The sequence below is a fragment of the Typopeltis vanoorti genome, chromosome 21 (genome assembly GCF_054136105.1).
Source record: "Typopeltis vanoorti isolate ZY-2024b chromosome 21, IOZ_Tvanoo_1.0, whole genome shotgun sequence".
Taxonomy (NCBI): Eukaryota; Metazoa; Arthropoda; class Arachnida; order Uropygi; family Thelyphonidae; genus Typopeltis; species Typopeltis vanoorti.
Genome location: NC_143569.1, coordinates 80,418,005 through 80,434,422, shown reverse-complemented (window position 1 = coordinate 80,434,422; position 16,418 = coordinate 80,418,005). Strand labels below are relative to the sequence as shown.

At 35.6% G+C, this 16,418-nt stretch overlaps 1 protein-coding gene across 1 annotated transcript in view; it reads left to right on the top strand.

Moving 5' to 3' along the window:
- Positions 1 to 16,022, top strand: part of LOC150095032 (UBA-like domain-containing protein 2) — a 102,597-nt gene extending 86,575 nt beyond the window's left edge. Inside the window, exon 3 of the mRNA XM_090411046.1 lies at positions 14,632 to 16,022. Within this exon, the coding sequence (XP_090267172.1) occupies positions 14,632 to 14,847 (216 nt within the window). The 3' untranslated portion in view covers positions 14,848 to 16,022. The remainder of the gene's footprint in view (positions 1 to 14,631) is intronic.
- The last annotated feature ends 396 nt before the right edge of the window (positions 16,023 to 16,418 follow it).

Below are 16,418 nucleotides of genomic sequence, written 5' to 3'. Positions count from 1 at the left end.
ATCCCTTGTGAATGTTTCGCTAGGACTAGTGAATTTTTTTTTTTATTTTTAGTTTAGCAACTTAAGCCGAAAAGTGATTAAACAGATTCGGACTCTGAATGTAAACAAGTTTTGGACTCTGCTGGTATAAGATAAACTCTGAGCGATTGGATTATTTAGAGCAGGTGTTTATAAACATTTAGTCAGCCGTTATGCAAATTTCGAACTTGCAGCTTTTAAGTAAATATTCGTTTTACTGAGTGAACCACGATCAGTGTTTAAATCTGTCATTCCTGCCTTTTTGCTATGGAGAGGGAGGTGGAGGCATGGGCAGGATATCAGCAAGCCGTGTAGAATTAACTACTGGTTTTTTACCGTAATTTTCTCTAGTTCTACTGTTTAAAAGGAACCAAGATGATTTTACAAATCTTGTTCCAATGATTGCGAAGGTTTTTCTTAGAAATTGACATAGCAGATGATAACATCATCCAAACTCCGAGTAGGAGAGGAAAGAGGACTTCGGTCAGGGTAATCGCATATCAGCGGAGTAAGCCAGAAACACACTAATAATACCTCGTAAACATAAACAACCTCTCTCTCTCTCAAAGAAAGTCAATTGAAATTTGGAAGTAGTTGAATAGAAAAAGCTGAGAAAAAGAATATGAAATTCTTGTCAGTTAAATGTAATTGTACCAATTAAGGCAAAGATTCTGTCCTAGTGTCATTTCTTAGCAGAAACCTTCATATAAGCGATTGGATAAATTATTTAAGAGAGGACCATCTTAAAATCATAATGTTAAATTTTAATCGAACTCCGAACATTCGACTCTCGGGATTATTTTTCCATAAAACGTTATATATGATGTATGTTACAAAGGTCTCGTATTTAAATAATCAAAATGTAAATACTATTCGAATCTTAATATATAAGGATATACTAATAGTAGACAAAATCTGAAATATTAAATAAACATAGCGCATATGAAATCTCGGGATTTTCCTAATGTGATCCAGAACTCTTAAAATAAGAATTTCATTATTTTAGTGTAATACAAAATTCATGAAGCCTCTTGCAGTCTGCACCACGGATGTATATATAAATTTGAAATTTCCCCAAAGTTGCAGGGAATTAAAGAAATTCATATGATATTTTATGAAATTCATTTTACATTTGTAAACTAAATACTGTTAAGTAGATAAATAAGCTAGCGTGTCTTCGATTCTTTAACGCACATTTTTGTCACATTATAAAGTTTTGAAATCGGGATGCGTCTTGTCGATGGCGTCTTACAATCGCTGCCACAAAAAAAAAAAAAAAAAAAAAAAAAAAAAACGAAACTTGGGATTTTTAATAAATTGAAATTATACTCTTAACGTCTGAAGGAATCATGTCACTATAATGTTATGTAAAACTACCGATGGTAGTTTTACATAACATTATATATACAGGAGCAACATGAAAGTTGCTCCTGTATTTGATTTTAAGCTGAAAAATGATCCCTAAGAATGTGATCTTATATTCTCAGAGATTACGGATGAGTTAATGGAATAGTTGAAGGTCTTCTGAAATAGACATTGAGATCTCCACATTACTCACCTAGTATGTTAGTTTTTAATGCATTTCGTGGACATTTATTTGAGCAGTTAAAGAATAGGCTCATCGCAAAGTATTTTGACTTGTTATTAATACATTAGTGTGACGCTCATTTAAAAGCTGTTGCATCAGAAACGATTAGATGACACAGAGTACGATATTTTGTTGGGAAACGATGACATCAGCAACTTAAGTCGAAAAATGATTAAACAGATTTGGACTCTGAATGAATGTAAACAAGTTTTGGACTCTGCTGGTATACTATAGAAAAACTATGTATAGGGTACTATATACAAATAAAAGAAGTGGGGGGGAACCTATTAATGCGCTGTTTATTTAAAGCCTTTGCCTTCTGTAGTTGAAATTTGGTTCCTAGAATTAAGACGGATCTTTCTGTATATCCACCCGTTTATTCTCGGAAGCCTGTCCCACCTGCTTTGCCTTTCCAGTAAACAAAACACAAGGTCAAACGTTCTGGAAATCGAGTTTGCGTGCGAGAACGAAAGACAGTTTCTAGAATAGTACAAATAACCTTAGCTACGGTCAGTCATGCCTTTTGTTCCTTCTTTTTTAAAAAGTAGTGCGGGTATAAAGAGTGCATGCAACAATGACGTGACGTAAAAACTTTCTCGCGATATTAAGTTTTGCTTAATAAAACTGTTGAAATTTTGCATTTTTATATCGCGATGAAAATGTATTTTTCTTTAAGAGTATGCCGTACTTGAGTGACATCACAATACTCTGTTATTATTACTCCAGACTTCTAATAGCATCCCAAGATGCATCGTGTATGATCCATTAAAATTATTTCGCTTATATCTCTTAATACATTCATCGTGAATATATTCAGAACACTTGGATGATTAATTTCACTTGTCATAGCACTGTGGTAAGGGGCCTGCAACTTTTTATAGGTGGGAATCGCAAAAAGAGAAAATCATAGGTTATAAAAGTAATGGGGAAAAAAGCTTCTTTCTCTATAAGAAAACTGAGGATTTTCTAATAGCAGTAGGAAAAACGTAAAATATCACATTGCCTTGAGATAGAGCTGATGATTTTTTCGGGAGCACGTTTCCATTTTCTAGCCAGAGACCGGATAATATTATTTATCAGTGGGATGTCACCCAATAAATTAACTATTCAAATTTCATTTAAATAGTTAATTTATTGGCAGTCTTTACCCACGTGTGTTATCCCCTACCTCTCATTATGTTTCCAAGTCGTTTTCAGTTCCATCATTCACGTGAGTTAGCTAGTCTCATACGGGGATGGGAGAGTTTCTCCTTTTCTGTAATCTCCCAGGAGAGATTTCAGTGTACAATACTCCAAATGTGAGAACAGTATTCTAAAGTCGGCCTGATTTGGTGGGATTTATGAAGTGTTAGGATTGAGCAGGAGGGCAAGCTTGGTGCATTTAGATTTGTTGTTACTTGAAATAGTGTAAGCTGAGTGGGAAACTGAAAATTTGAAGTAGAGCCATTGAGCATATGCTGCGGTTTGAGCTTTCAATGGCTTCGGCACATGTTGGAAAATCAAGGTTCAGATAAGAAGAACGGAAGCAATAATCAGACCATTCAAAAGAAGTATAGAAATCTCATTCACAAGGAACGTGTCCAGAGACTGCAATCCAACCCAAGCGTGACCTCGATAAGCTGCTATACCCCGTCTTATTCTCCCCCACCCTCCAGCAAGTAGCAGCAGGATTCGCCAGCTGATTGGGAAGCCTCCCGAAGAGTTCTATGTTTCGTCTCATGTACAGTCTCTTGGAAACCATTTTATTATTTCATTCTGGAATGGTGGAGTTGCTGCCACCATCCTATTTAATTACGGTGTGGACAGCATGCATAGCGAAGCCGTCATCCTTGCTGCACGTGCGAAAAAGAGGTGAGGCAGAAACCGGAGATCATACTGTGGAGACGAAATATGGCAATATTCACTTTACGCGCCTTCAATACGCATGACGTGATGTTTCTTTGAGTGCTGCATTCTGTTATTTGTAATGGCACATATTGCGCATATGTAAGAGTATGTACTAATCGATTACACCTTTTGGTAGCACGAAATTTTTAATCAGACAGCAGAGTATACGGCAGTGCGCGTATAATGTGATTCTATCTTGGGTTGCCATATAAAGTCGCGTAATTACGAAACCGGAAATTAAGAACAAATTACCTGATGAAATATATGCGAGAGTGCAGCGAGTGCTATATTAGGTATACTTCGAAGGTTTTGTAAAGAACATACACCCACACATACGTTGTGAAACTCTGCATACCATACCTATTTTCAGAATCTCAGTGTGATCCTAAAAATAAGTAAGCATTTAGCTGACGAGAAAAGTTGAGAAATAAAACAAATCTTGGCAGTGGGTTGTGTGTACTTTCTCATCCAGCCAAGGTCCCCTTAAGAGCCTTCTTTGCATCATTTTGCACAGAAGTGAATGGCCTGTGAAATATTCATTTGGACCGAATATTTATTTTGCAGATGCGTTTAAAATGTTAGAAACATAAAAAGTGTTAATTCATGAAGGATTATCAAACTCACTTTTCTTTCTTTCTTTCTTGAAAATGCAGGGTACAGCAGAATAAAGTATTGAATAGTCGTTTGATTAGTTTTGCTTATATTTCTAGTGGTTCAAGAACTGGCCTTATTGCGTCATCAGCTTTGAGTTTTCACTGCACGTAACCCTGCTTATTGAAGAGTTTTAAATTGCGTCATATATTATGCCACTTAATCTATTTCCTAGTGCTATTGTCAAGAGATTCGTTTGCTTATGTTTAGCATGTCCTTTCAGGTTCTAATCAAACTGAATTTCGCATCACTAAAAAACCCTACGCGGAAATCGAGAATGCAGTATTACATTTCCGCGTATCAAATCTAAACACTCACGTCTGCACATAGCAACGCTACTGTAAACAAGCACTTGTCACGTAGGCACAAAGTTACTAGTCATGAAAGTGTATGGATTATTTAAACAGATCGGTAGGGTGGAATAAACCGTTAATCCTGTTTTAACCAAACATCTTTTATTCTCACGAAATTTATTTATTGCGATACAATTAAATGCCAAAAACAGTTTGTTTTCCAAACAATCACCAATTGGCACTCGGTCTCCGTAAATTGCATGTGTCCAGATCACTTGTTTTCTATGTCAGAATACCTCTTTCGATGAAAGTGCCCAGTGACCTGATAACGGGAAAGGATAATGCAAAAATAATGTTGCAGGTAGGAAGATAACAGTCGGTCACCGACCTGAAAGAATGGAAGCGGTTAGCACATTTCATCGTGATGGCGAAAGTAAATAATACGTCATATTGAACTCATAAAAATGCCCACAAAGTACCAGATTCCTCCAAGAAAGCAAAATACATTTAGATCTGTAGTTCAGTAGTGTGAATTTAAATGACATGAAGTTGAAGATTATTAGTCGCGCTGAAAACGTATGGTATACTTATGGACTAATACTTTTTTCTTTTTTTTTTTTTAATGTGCCTTCGCGGATTTATTTTATTATTTTTTTTCCTTACTAAACAGGGGGCGTAGTAACCGTTGCATTAAAAATAACTAAAATCCAAAACAGATCAAATCATAGCTACAGCCATTCCTAACTCGTTTGCATTAGCTGTATGCCATCTGTAATATGTTGTCGATACAAAAACTGTCTTAAAATGTCCTGTATATAATGGAGATTATGGTGCGCACTATGATGGAAACTTGCTAATTGTTCCTTAGACAAATATTTCCCATGTCATTTGAATATTTATCAGCTATCATAAAGTACTGAATGAAGTAACATCTTGAACATCATTTATGCACTCAAAAACAGATTGAGAGATTGCCTCATATGACTGAATAGTGTTGATCTAATTTATATTGTAAATGTATAGTATGAAAGATTTCCATACTGTCAAAGTGTAATTGTTATGTGTAATATGCTGTTTGTGTCCATTGTGAAAAATGACTACAGATACCACGTGTGATTTTATACTGACGGTATTAACATCGGTTATTTTTTATTTATGGCTACACACACTGGCTCTATACTTCTTTTACTACTTTCCCTCCCACCCTTGTTCCTACTTTGCTCTTCCGATTATTAATATTATTTTTATCTTTTCTTTTTGTTTTATTATTATTATTACTTGTATATAAATAGTATTATTACTTCAGTATCACGGTTTAAATTTGAAAGCGTGGAGATGTGTATATCTTACTGTGAAAATGTAGTCACTTTAATAGGAAGGGGGGGGGGTTAACTTGTGAGAAAGAAAAAAAAATTCAACTTGAGTGAAAATTACACCGAGCAGGTAGTTTAGTAGATCCACACTCCATCTTCCATGGAATCCGGTGCTTCATCAGCAAGTGTCACGTGTCTATCATAGGTTACATAAACAGTCAAAATATTGCGGGATTACCTGCTCGCACGCAGTTCTGCTCTTTGATGGACCAGTAGTGCGGCTTTAAGAATTCGTGTACTTACACTACACGAATTCCGAAATGTGTTGACGCGAACCAACCTACAACGCACTACCAGTACACACTCATCATAGTACATAATCTGGTACTATGATGAGTGTGGTGTGGACGAGTTCTGTTCCTCTCAGAAAAGCAGACGCAGTTAATCACAGAAACATCAACACTAAAAGAATGGAAAACGACCATCTAGTCAAACGAATCAAACATCGTTACCGACCACATGCATTCCTTCATTTTGCATTTTACCTGGTGATGGTTTGGTATTACTCCATCCGCGAAAAATTTAAGAACTAATATCACATTAGTAGTACTACTGGTAAACTGATGGTTAAATAATCTCTCAATTCCACTCTAGCGATTAAAAGCCTTAAACGTAGAACGCGCTCTCATACCAGGTGCCAAAAGTTGTCTACCATCTTAGTTCCAGCAAGGTAATACGCCATATTGCAAAACCATAGATCGTTCTCGAATGATTCCAGAAACATGAAATACAGTAATGTTACCCTCATGTCTGCTCGTTCACTGATTTCAACTCAGTTGATAATCTCAGAAAAGAATCGTTCGTGACAGGGAATGCGAGTCTGCAAGGGCCAACATCCCTGGAATTGTTTTCGGCGCCTTGTGAATTTATGACTCGACGAGTTGAGGCTAATATGGGACGTTAAAGGGTACTCCTTGCTAATCAGATGAACCCATTTGAACTAACATTCGTATATTATCGATATACTGTATATATAGGAAGTCGGCTCTAGACTACATGATCCACCGTTCGCTACACAGTGTCTTTTCCTCTTAATCTGCGTGGGTTCTTTAGCCGGTTTGTACGTTATCTCTGTCTAAGAGAGGCTTCATTTGGGAAGGAGAAAAAAAAAAGCTTATTTATAGCTTCCACATATCAGCTAAGAATGAGTGACCATTTTATGCTGTATTATCAGCGAACAGCAATTGTGGAATGGCTTGCCATAAAGAGGGGGAAATGACACTCCGGAAAGACCAATATGTATAGCGCAGATTGAAATTTATTTTTAAATTGAAAATTTGCAATATTTTTTTTTTTTTGCTCTGATTTCTCGTAGGATTGACGATCATTCCCTCGGGATCCTTCATTGACAATCTTGAAATTATCGATTTGCACCACTTAGTAATAGTGATACTAGAACATCAGGAGAGAGAAAGGGCGTTATCGGTTTGTTTCTAATTATCCAGGGGGGAACTTTTTAGTGGGTTCCTGAATTAGTCGATCTTTGGCGCAAGCAAGTATTTTCTTATTATTGAAAACTTGAGTTTTTATCGCCATTAACTTAACTGTAGAGAACTGAATTTTAATATTACGTTACGGAGAAAAATGTACATTGTTTGTGAAAACGTTTAGGAATTCTTTATTAGAACTGGAATGTCCGTTTTCGATTGTATTTCGATTTTTTCGTTAAAAAAAAATGCAGTAATAGGTTGTGACTACATTCTAGCTAAATTATTCGTTCGCATTTCTCGATCGTCTCGTTTGTGCTGTTGCTGTTGAATACACGGTGACCTTGAAAGGTGATTCAAACACTGCGTACATTAATATCACGTTCTCGTCACGTGCATTAGGAAGTTTTCTGTTGTCGAGGTCATTGTGGTCAGCTTCATGGTTTACGAATACATTATCGAGTATTTTCGGTAGTTGGCCAGTGAAATTATTATGAACGCAGGCATTAGCGCACTCAGGATTTAATCTTGGGGGGGGGGGGGCCGAGTTGAATAGACGATTTGAGAATACACACTACGCATCGCATACGGCCTATGACTGAGCATCTGCAATGATCGCCAATTCATAAGCAGTATAGAAATAGAGGACACGACACAACATAAATTTAAAAAAAAATCATTTTATTAATTAGAAAAAGATTTTTTGAAAATTTTCTGGTGTTTTTTTTTTCTTTGGGCGGGGGGAAGGGTTCTCTGTCCCCCCTAATATTACGCTTTCTGAAAACGTTTTTTAACACTACTAGCAGTGGGAGATAGTTTTTATAGGCGAATATCTTATTAACGGATGAAAAAAAGATTAAAAAGAAAACTGCCCTATATCTATTTGCTTTGTCCACGAGAATTTATGCCCCCCCCCCTCTTTTCCCCCGTTGTTCAGTTCAATGATTTCATATGGAATGCTTATTTGAGCCCTTTAGCAACACCCGAAGATTTCAGCGGAAGTAAAAAATAATTTTATTGAGATAATAAAGAGATGTGCATATGTTAATTTCTACGATTTCTGTAGGACAACGAGAGGGGGGAGGGTGCTTCGAGAAAGCTGCTAAAAGCAGTCCCTTGATGTTGTTCGGATATACTCATACTAGGTAGATAAAGAATTTGTGTAATTAGCCACTGAAGGTGAAGTACTACAAACTGTGACAGTAATGCAACACCTTGTGAAACGTTAGAAATATAGATTCCTATAAAATCATTGAGCATTAACGATGCTTGTCAGTGTTCATTATAAGATTTACCCAAAGATTTACAAGAAGCAGTTTTACATTTATTTGTTCTTGAATTTTAAAAATATTTCACATGTTGGCATGAAAAGCTTTTTAAATTCGTCTTCATTTGGTTAGTATTTCAGTTGAAGGTGAGTTAGCCGATCTCATACGGTAGTAGCAGATTCCCCCCCCCCCCCCCGCGGAAACTCAGGATTTTCATCCCGCGTGCAGACAAATCTGCCTTCAGAACACACGCAATTTACAGACAAAAAATATTGCTGATGGTGGTGTCGTAGTTAGAGAATTAAGTAGTAGTAGTGGAGAGGACGAGATGTATTTAGCGAAGAAAAGTAGTGTGCCCTCCCACGATGACTCCTTAGACTCCCTGGAGGTGTTGCGTAATAATAATATTTGTGACAATGAGAAACTTTGGGGTAATACAGAATACCATTTTATACAAAATGGTATTCCATATTACTCTAATTTCCTTCATAATGGTTTACCAGAACCATTTATTGTTGCCATAGGAACCTGTATTCATGTCAACAAAAGCTAGGGAAAATAGCCAGTTATATGCAAGATTGTGCCACTTCATAAAGGAGGTGATTGAACTCAAGCATCAAACTATAGGCCTATCTGTGTGTGTCAGGTGTTGTGGTTAAGTTGTTGGAGAAGCTTGTGAGAACTAGGATCCAGAGTTGGGTTGATAACAATGGTATTATCTTTGATGCATAGCATGGATTTGCTAAAGGAAGGTCATGTTTTAGTAATCTACTTACTTATTACAATAAAGTGACTGCTTCCTTGGACAGAGGAAAAGGATACACAGTAATATACTTGGATTTCGCAAAGGCTTCTGATAGAGTACCTCATGATAGGTTGACAGTCAAACTAGAGCAGATGGGGTTGGATATTAGATTGGTGCATTGGATTGGAGACTGACTATCTGATAGGTATCAACAAGTTCTGTATGGGGGAGTGATATCCAGGAAAAGGAAAGTCACTACTGGAGTGCCTCAGGGGTCTGTTTTAGGTCCCTTACTTTTTAACTTGTATATTAATGATATAGGTGAAGATTTGGATAGAGATATTCAGTTGTTTGCAGATATGCAAAGTTGGGACAAACCATGACGTGTAGTGAATGTGTTGTGGCCTTACAGGAAGACTTGAATAGATTGAGTGATTGGGCAGGTAAATGGGGATGTGAGTTCAATGTTGCAAAATGTAAGATTTTAAAATTTGAAAAACAAAGATGGGATGCAGAATTTATGCTTGGTGAGAATATATTGTTGGAGGTAGAGGAAATAAGGGATCTGGGGGTGATAGTGGAAAAGGATCTAAAATTTAGGGGACACCGCCAAAATTGTGAAGACAACACAGAGGCTTCTGGGAATGATGTGGAGGACACTGACTTGTAGAAGTAGGGAGATTCTTGTTCCATTGTATAAGGCTTTGATTAGGCCACACATGGACTATTGTGCCCAGATTTGGTCACCGGGTTTTCAGAAGGATGAACAGATGTTGGAAAGGGTCCAAAGGAGACTAAGGTAGTTTCTGACCCCTGGAATGTTGAGTATGAGGAAAGATTAAGAAGATGTAATTTGCAGAGTCTGGTGGACAGGAGGAAGAGGGGAGATATGATAGAGACCTACAAGTTGGTAAGGAGTTGTTATACGATCAATGCTGGAGAGGTTTTACAGAGAATAGTGGGAGATCAGGGGAGAACCAGAGGTCATCCTTGGAAACTGTATAAAGAGGGTGTGAGTAGGGGAGTGAGAGGCAGGTTTTTTTCGTGCAGAGTTGATTGGAATGATTGGAATGCCTTGCCTGAGAATGTGGTGTCTGCAAAGAGTTTGATTTTGTTTATGTATGATGAGCTGTGTGTGTAAGGACCTCCCAGATGAGTCTTTGACTCCATAAGGTCTTGGGGTGGTAATAATAATAATAATAATATGCTTCTGTCTCATATGTAGACTAGCATCTAATATATACACATGCTCTTAAGGAACTATGACAGCATAAATATAACAATTGTTGGTGCAGATAAAAGGAATGCATCAGTAATCAAGAACACTATAGACCAGGGGTGCTCAACCCGTCGATTGCAGAGCGATTTTTGGTCGATCTCGTGTGTATTCCTCCTTACTTCCAAATTTAATTAAAACTGAAAACATAATATTTTATTTATCATTATTTTGTCATCATCATCATGTGTATCAAGGATTTAGGCCTAGCATGGCCTGTTCCGACCTTAGAAGTCATAGTTGAATCGTTTAAGAGGACGTCCTGGTTTTCTTTTTCCTAATTGCTTGTACTTTATTATTTTGTATTATTTTTAATTCACTTTAAGTGTATTGCTGTATTGCTATTGTTTATTTATTTTTCTTTAAAATTGTCAAATCAGTAATTTTCTTATAAGTCCGGGTAAATGAATTAATTTGATTCAGTGGAAGTCAAACAGTGAGCTGAGTGAATACAATTATAAGCAAAGTGTAAAAACTCGATTGTAGCTTAAATATTAAATATTCCAAAGTACATTACATCGATTTTTTACTTAGGTTAAGTCCCATGTGAATATTGTAAAAAAATAAACTTTGTTTGTCTCCGTATAGTTTGTATTAGATGTTTTTGTAAATAACTCTTTTGAAGCTAACTGTATATACTGCTTTAATAAGAATATGTTAGAGTGTTAAAAACAAAGGCAATATTTTTGTCTTCGAAGCTGTACATGGCGGCATTAGAAAGATTGTTATTGAAATTTGTATGTATGAGTAAGGCTTGCAGGCTCTAAGTGTAAACATCTCCGAAGTCAGTCAGAAAGAGATCAAACAACTTTCTGATGGCCGGCAACTTACAATCAAAAGAAAGCAGAGGAGAACAAAAGGTGTGCTGAACTTGAAACTTAAGATGAAAGACTCATACCGATTCTTTGGGGGTTGCCAAACTTCATGCGAGGTCTCAGAGGAGGCCTAATAAAAAGGGACTGAAGTAAGCAGAAGGGGTCCTGGTTTCAGAATTGCTGTCAGAGAGGAGGCCGCCCAGTCCAGAGTCGCTGTCAGAGAGGCTGCCCGGATCCAACCTATAACGGGATCTATGAGTCTTGGACCAAGACTCACCTCTTACATAGATCCTGTTATAGGTTGGAACGTTTGTTCAAGGAAAGCGTGGAGGCCTTGCTCCATCGCCCCAACCCGAATCGTAATGACTGTATATCTATATCAAAAATCTGGGAAAGTCTAATCAAGATTACTCATTAATTAATTATTTTTTTTTTTTAATAGCAAATTCAATCATGTTTGTACTTCAAAATATTCCGTTTCATACTTAGTGATTTAACATCATGCAGCGTGTTATAATTTTAACGATCTATTGTTAGTATTCTAGCTTGTATTTTTAAACTGTTCTTGTATTACCACTGACGATGGCCTGCTATTTCCAGACCGAAATATTTGGTTAAATAAATATCTTTCTTGTGATTACGTGATTATATCATTCTGAAATAAATTCAAGATTTAAAGATTTTAATAAAACTGAAATGATTGTATCTTTTATCAATAATCCATTTCAAGAAAACTTGAACATCACAGAAATTTCAAATAAAATTAGTGGGCTGTTTGATATAAACTAAGCTGAAGTAGAACCTGAGATAATAAACAATGAAGTCATTTGGAAGTATACACATGAAAAATTCCCAATATTAACTGATATTGCGTAAAAAATTCTGTCGTGTTTCGGATCGACATACTTGTCAGAATCCACTTTTTCAAATATGACTGTCATAAAAAATCAATTAAGAAACCAAATTACAAATGAGCAGTTGGATGATTGTCTGCGATTGGCCACTTCTTCATATCAACTTGACTGAAAATATTGCAAGGTCCAAACAATGCCAAATTTCACATTAACTTTTTTTTTTTCAATCAACCAGCATTTTTTGTAACTTGTGAGTTTGTAATCAATCTGTTGCTTTTTCTAACTTTGGTTTTCCAAAATAGAGAAATAAATATTTTATTCCAATATATTTGGTTTTTTTTTTTTGTTGTATTAAAATAATTAAAAGTGATAAATAAATTTTTAAATACACAAATAAAGTTTTTAGTTGTGTATTTTTTTTAGTTGTTTATTTGTGCGTAATCAGATATCAGGTTGAGGGAACGTGATCTATATAAGAGAGTAGATCGCTGAATAACTTATTCAGCGATCTACTCTCTTATATATAACTTTTTATAGAAAAGTAGCTCGCGTAGTAAAAAAGGTTGAACACCACTGCTATAGACTATAAAGACAAATTTATTGCTCTTTTGCCAGATCTTTTCACTTAGGAATGAAAAATGATCATCATAGGAAAACAAATGAATTGATCAACATGCTTGGCTGGGCTAATTAAAAATAAAATTTAGCATCTTCTATATGTTACTTCATCTTCTTTTGCCACACAGAATACTGATATGTTATAGGTCTCCCCACTCTGCCTCCTTCAAAGAATACAACCTTTTCTTTTGAAAAAAAAAAAAAAGAAAAGAAAAAAACTGAACAGATTCGTCCTTACTTCTTATCCATTTGCCCACAGATGGCACTAATATGCTATAGGGTTTTGTGACCTTTCATGCTTGGGCCAGATATATAAACGTACACACACATATCATAAAGGTTGTATGGTTTACCAAAACTTTACAAATCTGGCACCATCTTCTGCCTGGTAAAGGATGGCATCAGTTTTCTTACCTTCCTCTCACTTTGAAGAATCACAATTATTTATTCATATGGGGGTTCCTCCCATTCCTTAGGACTGGTTGAACCCTACTAATAAGAGATTAAGTATGCATTTTATGACTGTAGATCCGTGTGTGTTCACTGACTGGTTTGCTTGTTCTGAGGGACGAAAAACACGAGTTTCCAGATGAAAAAAACCATCTACCTCCATATGGGACCAGCTAATTCACCTTTAATCAAAAAGAGACTAGATAAAGGTTCCTCACGTCATGGATGGGAATCGAACCAGGTCTTTCCAACCAAAAGGCTTAAGGTTTCGTCTATATCAGCTGAGCTACAGAGGCTCTGAGGTTCATGAAGTCCTAACTCTTAAAAAATTCTTCAGAAATTCAATTAAACAAATCTACCATCCTGTTTTGGGTGTAATATCATTATTTATGACTAGCATTTCTCATATAGAAGATTCATGTCTATTTGATACCATGGAACTTTTTTTTAAGCTCTGCTTTCACTCTTCCTTTGTATGGCAAGGCAAAATTTATACTAAACAATATTGGTTGATTATGGATTCTCTCTTGACACTAATTGCAAACTTGTACATGGAGAAATTTGAAGGTGCCCTAACACTGCTGTTCTGAAACCAACTGCATGGTGGAAGTTGCTGTACATTAAAAAAAAAAAAAAAAATCACCATGTGCCATCACAGACATTAGATATACATACTCTGCTTTCTTACCATATTTAGGAGTGACTTCAAAAATCTGTACTGCAGAAATGGGCCTCGGTGTTTCTTATAAACCAGTTCAGACAATTCAAAGCATTTTTTGACTTCCTAATGGCAGTATTCCTTTCTTCAAACATCCTGGTGGCTATAAAATGTACCGTTTCTGTGGTTGGATGTACATTGGTCAGACTAGGGGGAGTTGAACACCATCCATCTCCCACAGTTCAGTCCTATTGTTCCTATCTTTGGGTTTAGTGTAGTATCAAATGTTTACTATGCTAATCTACCAATGAGCTATAAGCAGAAAAAAATGCATTGTTTATTTAAATTAGGGAAGAGAAGCTTGTGGGTTGCATACTGGTTTTGTAGGACTACAGCATTGATAATCCGTATGTGATTCACCTGCTGCTGATATATAAATATAATTTCCAGAACCAACTGAGTTGGCCTTGTTCTCTCCCTCAAAACATCATAGTTTGAATGCATTTACTTTAATATACAGAGGAATTTGTGGTAATTTGTAGAGTTTGTAATTTTGTTATCCTGGATAGACTGTTTCCTGATATAAGGTTGAAGTAATAATAAAGATAGCAGCAGAAATTTTTATTGACTTAATGTAATATTTTTTATATCGATAATATTTTAACCACAATAATTCTTACGTATAACCTGTTTTCACATTCTTTTTCTAGATGTGTACTCCAGCAAATACACCAGCCACACCTCCCAATTTTCCAGATACCCTCCTCGCCTTCTCAAAGATGTCTGCCTCAGAGAAAATGGCCAGTTCTCCAACAGGAACATGTTTATATTCTACTTCCCCTTCGTTCAACAACAATACCAACATTAATGGAGCTGGCAGTCAGTCTGCCCCACCACACACAATGGGTGTACAGGCTCAAAGATAAGACTTCCTCATGGTAAATTTAGGAATCATGAACTGTTGAGTAAATCTCTGTATCTAGGAGATGCAGATTGAGGTGAGGACCTCTTTTCTACTGCATGCTGCAGAGGTGTCACATATTGTGTTGTTGTGCCTCCTCCTATTGTTGTAATGTGCCCTCCCATCATTAGGTGGTCGAAGGGAGGATATGTGAAGATGTAGCCACAGAATGTGTCTATGGTTTCCAGGTGGAGACTGAGGTACCAGTGAATGAATGTTGGTGTTTTGTCACTTCTGATGTGAGAATACCTTTTCGGAGCCATAAAATACTATGTTTGCAGCATTAGAAAGAGCAAATGAAATGAATATTTTAACTTCCTTTGTGTTATGTATGGACTTAGGAATTATTGGTTGAAAATCATTTAATTGGGGCAATAAAACACATACATAAAATGTACCATAAACTGGAATTAAGGAGGTTTTTCAATTAGAACCAGTATTCTCATACTGAATACTGCAAAATAAATGAATAAAAAAAACCTCGATAGGTTTTTGTTTATTTACGGCATGTAAATTAAGCGTAAAATTTTGTTAGTACATATATGCTGACAAAAACAGCTGGATTTCTGTACATTTCATGTGAACCTAGCATCTCCAGTGAGTTTCTGGAAATGAAAAGAAAAAGAATCCAGAACTTTTCAAGTTAATTAACAACATATTAAGTTGTCAATGCCATGTCCTTAATTTTTTACTTGAAACTTTTCATAATGAAAGTTCTTATTCAGTTCTTGTAGCACTGAAAATAATGCTTTTCTCTGTGTAAATTTTTTTTTAAACCTTTCTCTTCCACTTGTTTTGCAAAATTAAAAAAATAGTCTTATCTAGATATTGAAGGTTTGGCAAATTAAAATAAAATGAGAACTGCAGTATTTTTTTTTAATTTTACATTTTAATGCCTTTAGATGAATCAAACTAGAAAATACTTCTTTTTCGTTAAAGAAGCAAAATGACTGAATTAATATTTTGATTTTCAGATTTCATATGTTTTATGAAAGATTTCATCATGTTTTTAAAATATATTGTTTCTGTACTGTAATTTTTAGGTTAAATGTAATATTTAAAAATTTATTTCTTTGGAGTCTTTTTGAAATAAATAAAAATCGAGAATTGTTGTTGTGCAGAGGCACTACAGTTGTATGTATCCAGTTTTTAAAATGTGATTAATTACATAAATAGATAAACATGGTTAGTTGGATTTCACTTAGTAATATAGTTTGGTATTACACTACGCTCATGAATATTTTGGTTCATTTGTATGCGTAATGTTATGACTATTTTAAAGTTCGGATCCTACTCTACTTTTTAAAAAAAATTTTTTTTTTTTTTAAGTAGTCTTAATTTTAATAAGAATCCAAAGAAGTTACTTACTGCTGATCTTAATTTCTGTATGTTTGGGCAGCTATACAGTTCTAAACATAAAAATTATCTATTGTTATTTTTGTTAAATTAAAAGTAAGTTACCATGTTAATTCAATGATGCTTGAACATCTAATTTACTGTTATATAACTACAGCAGTCTATTCGACCCTCAAATAA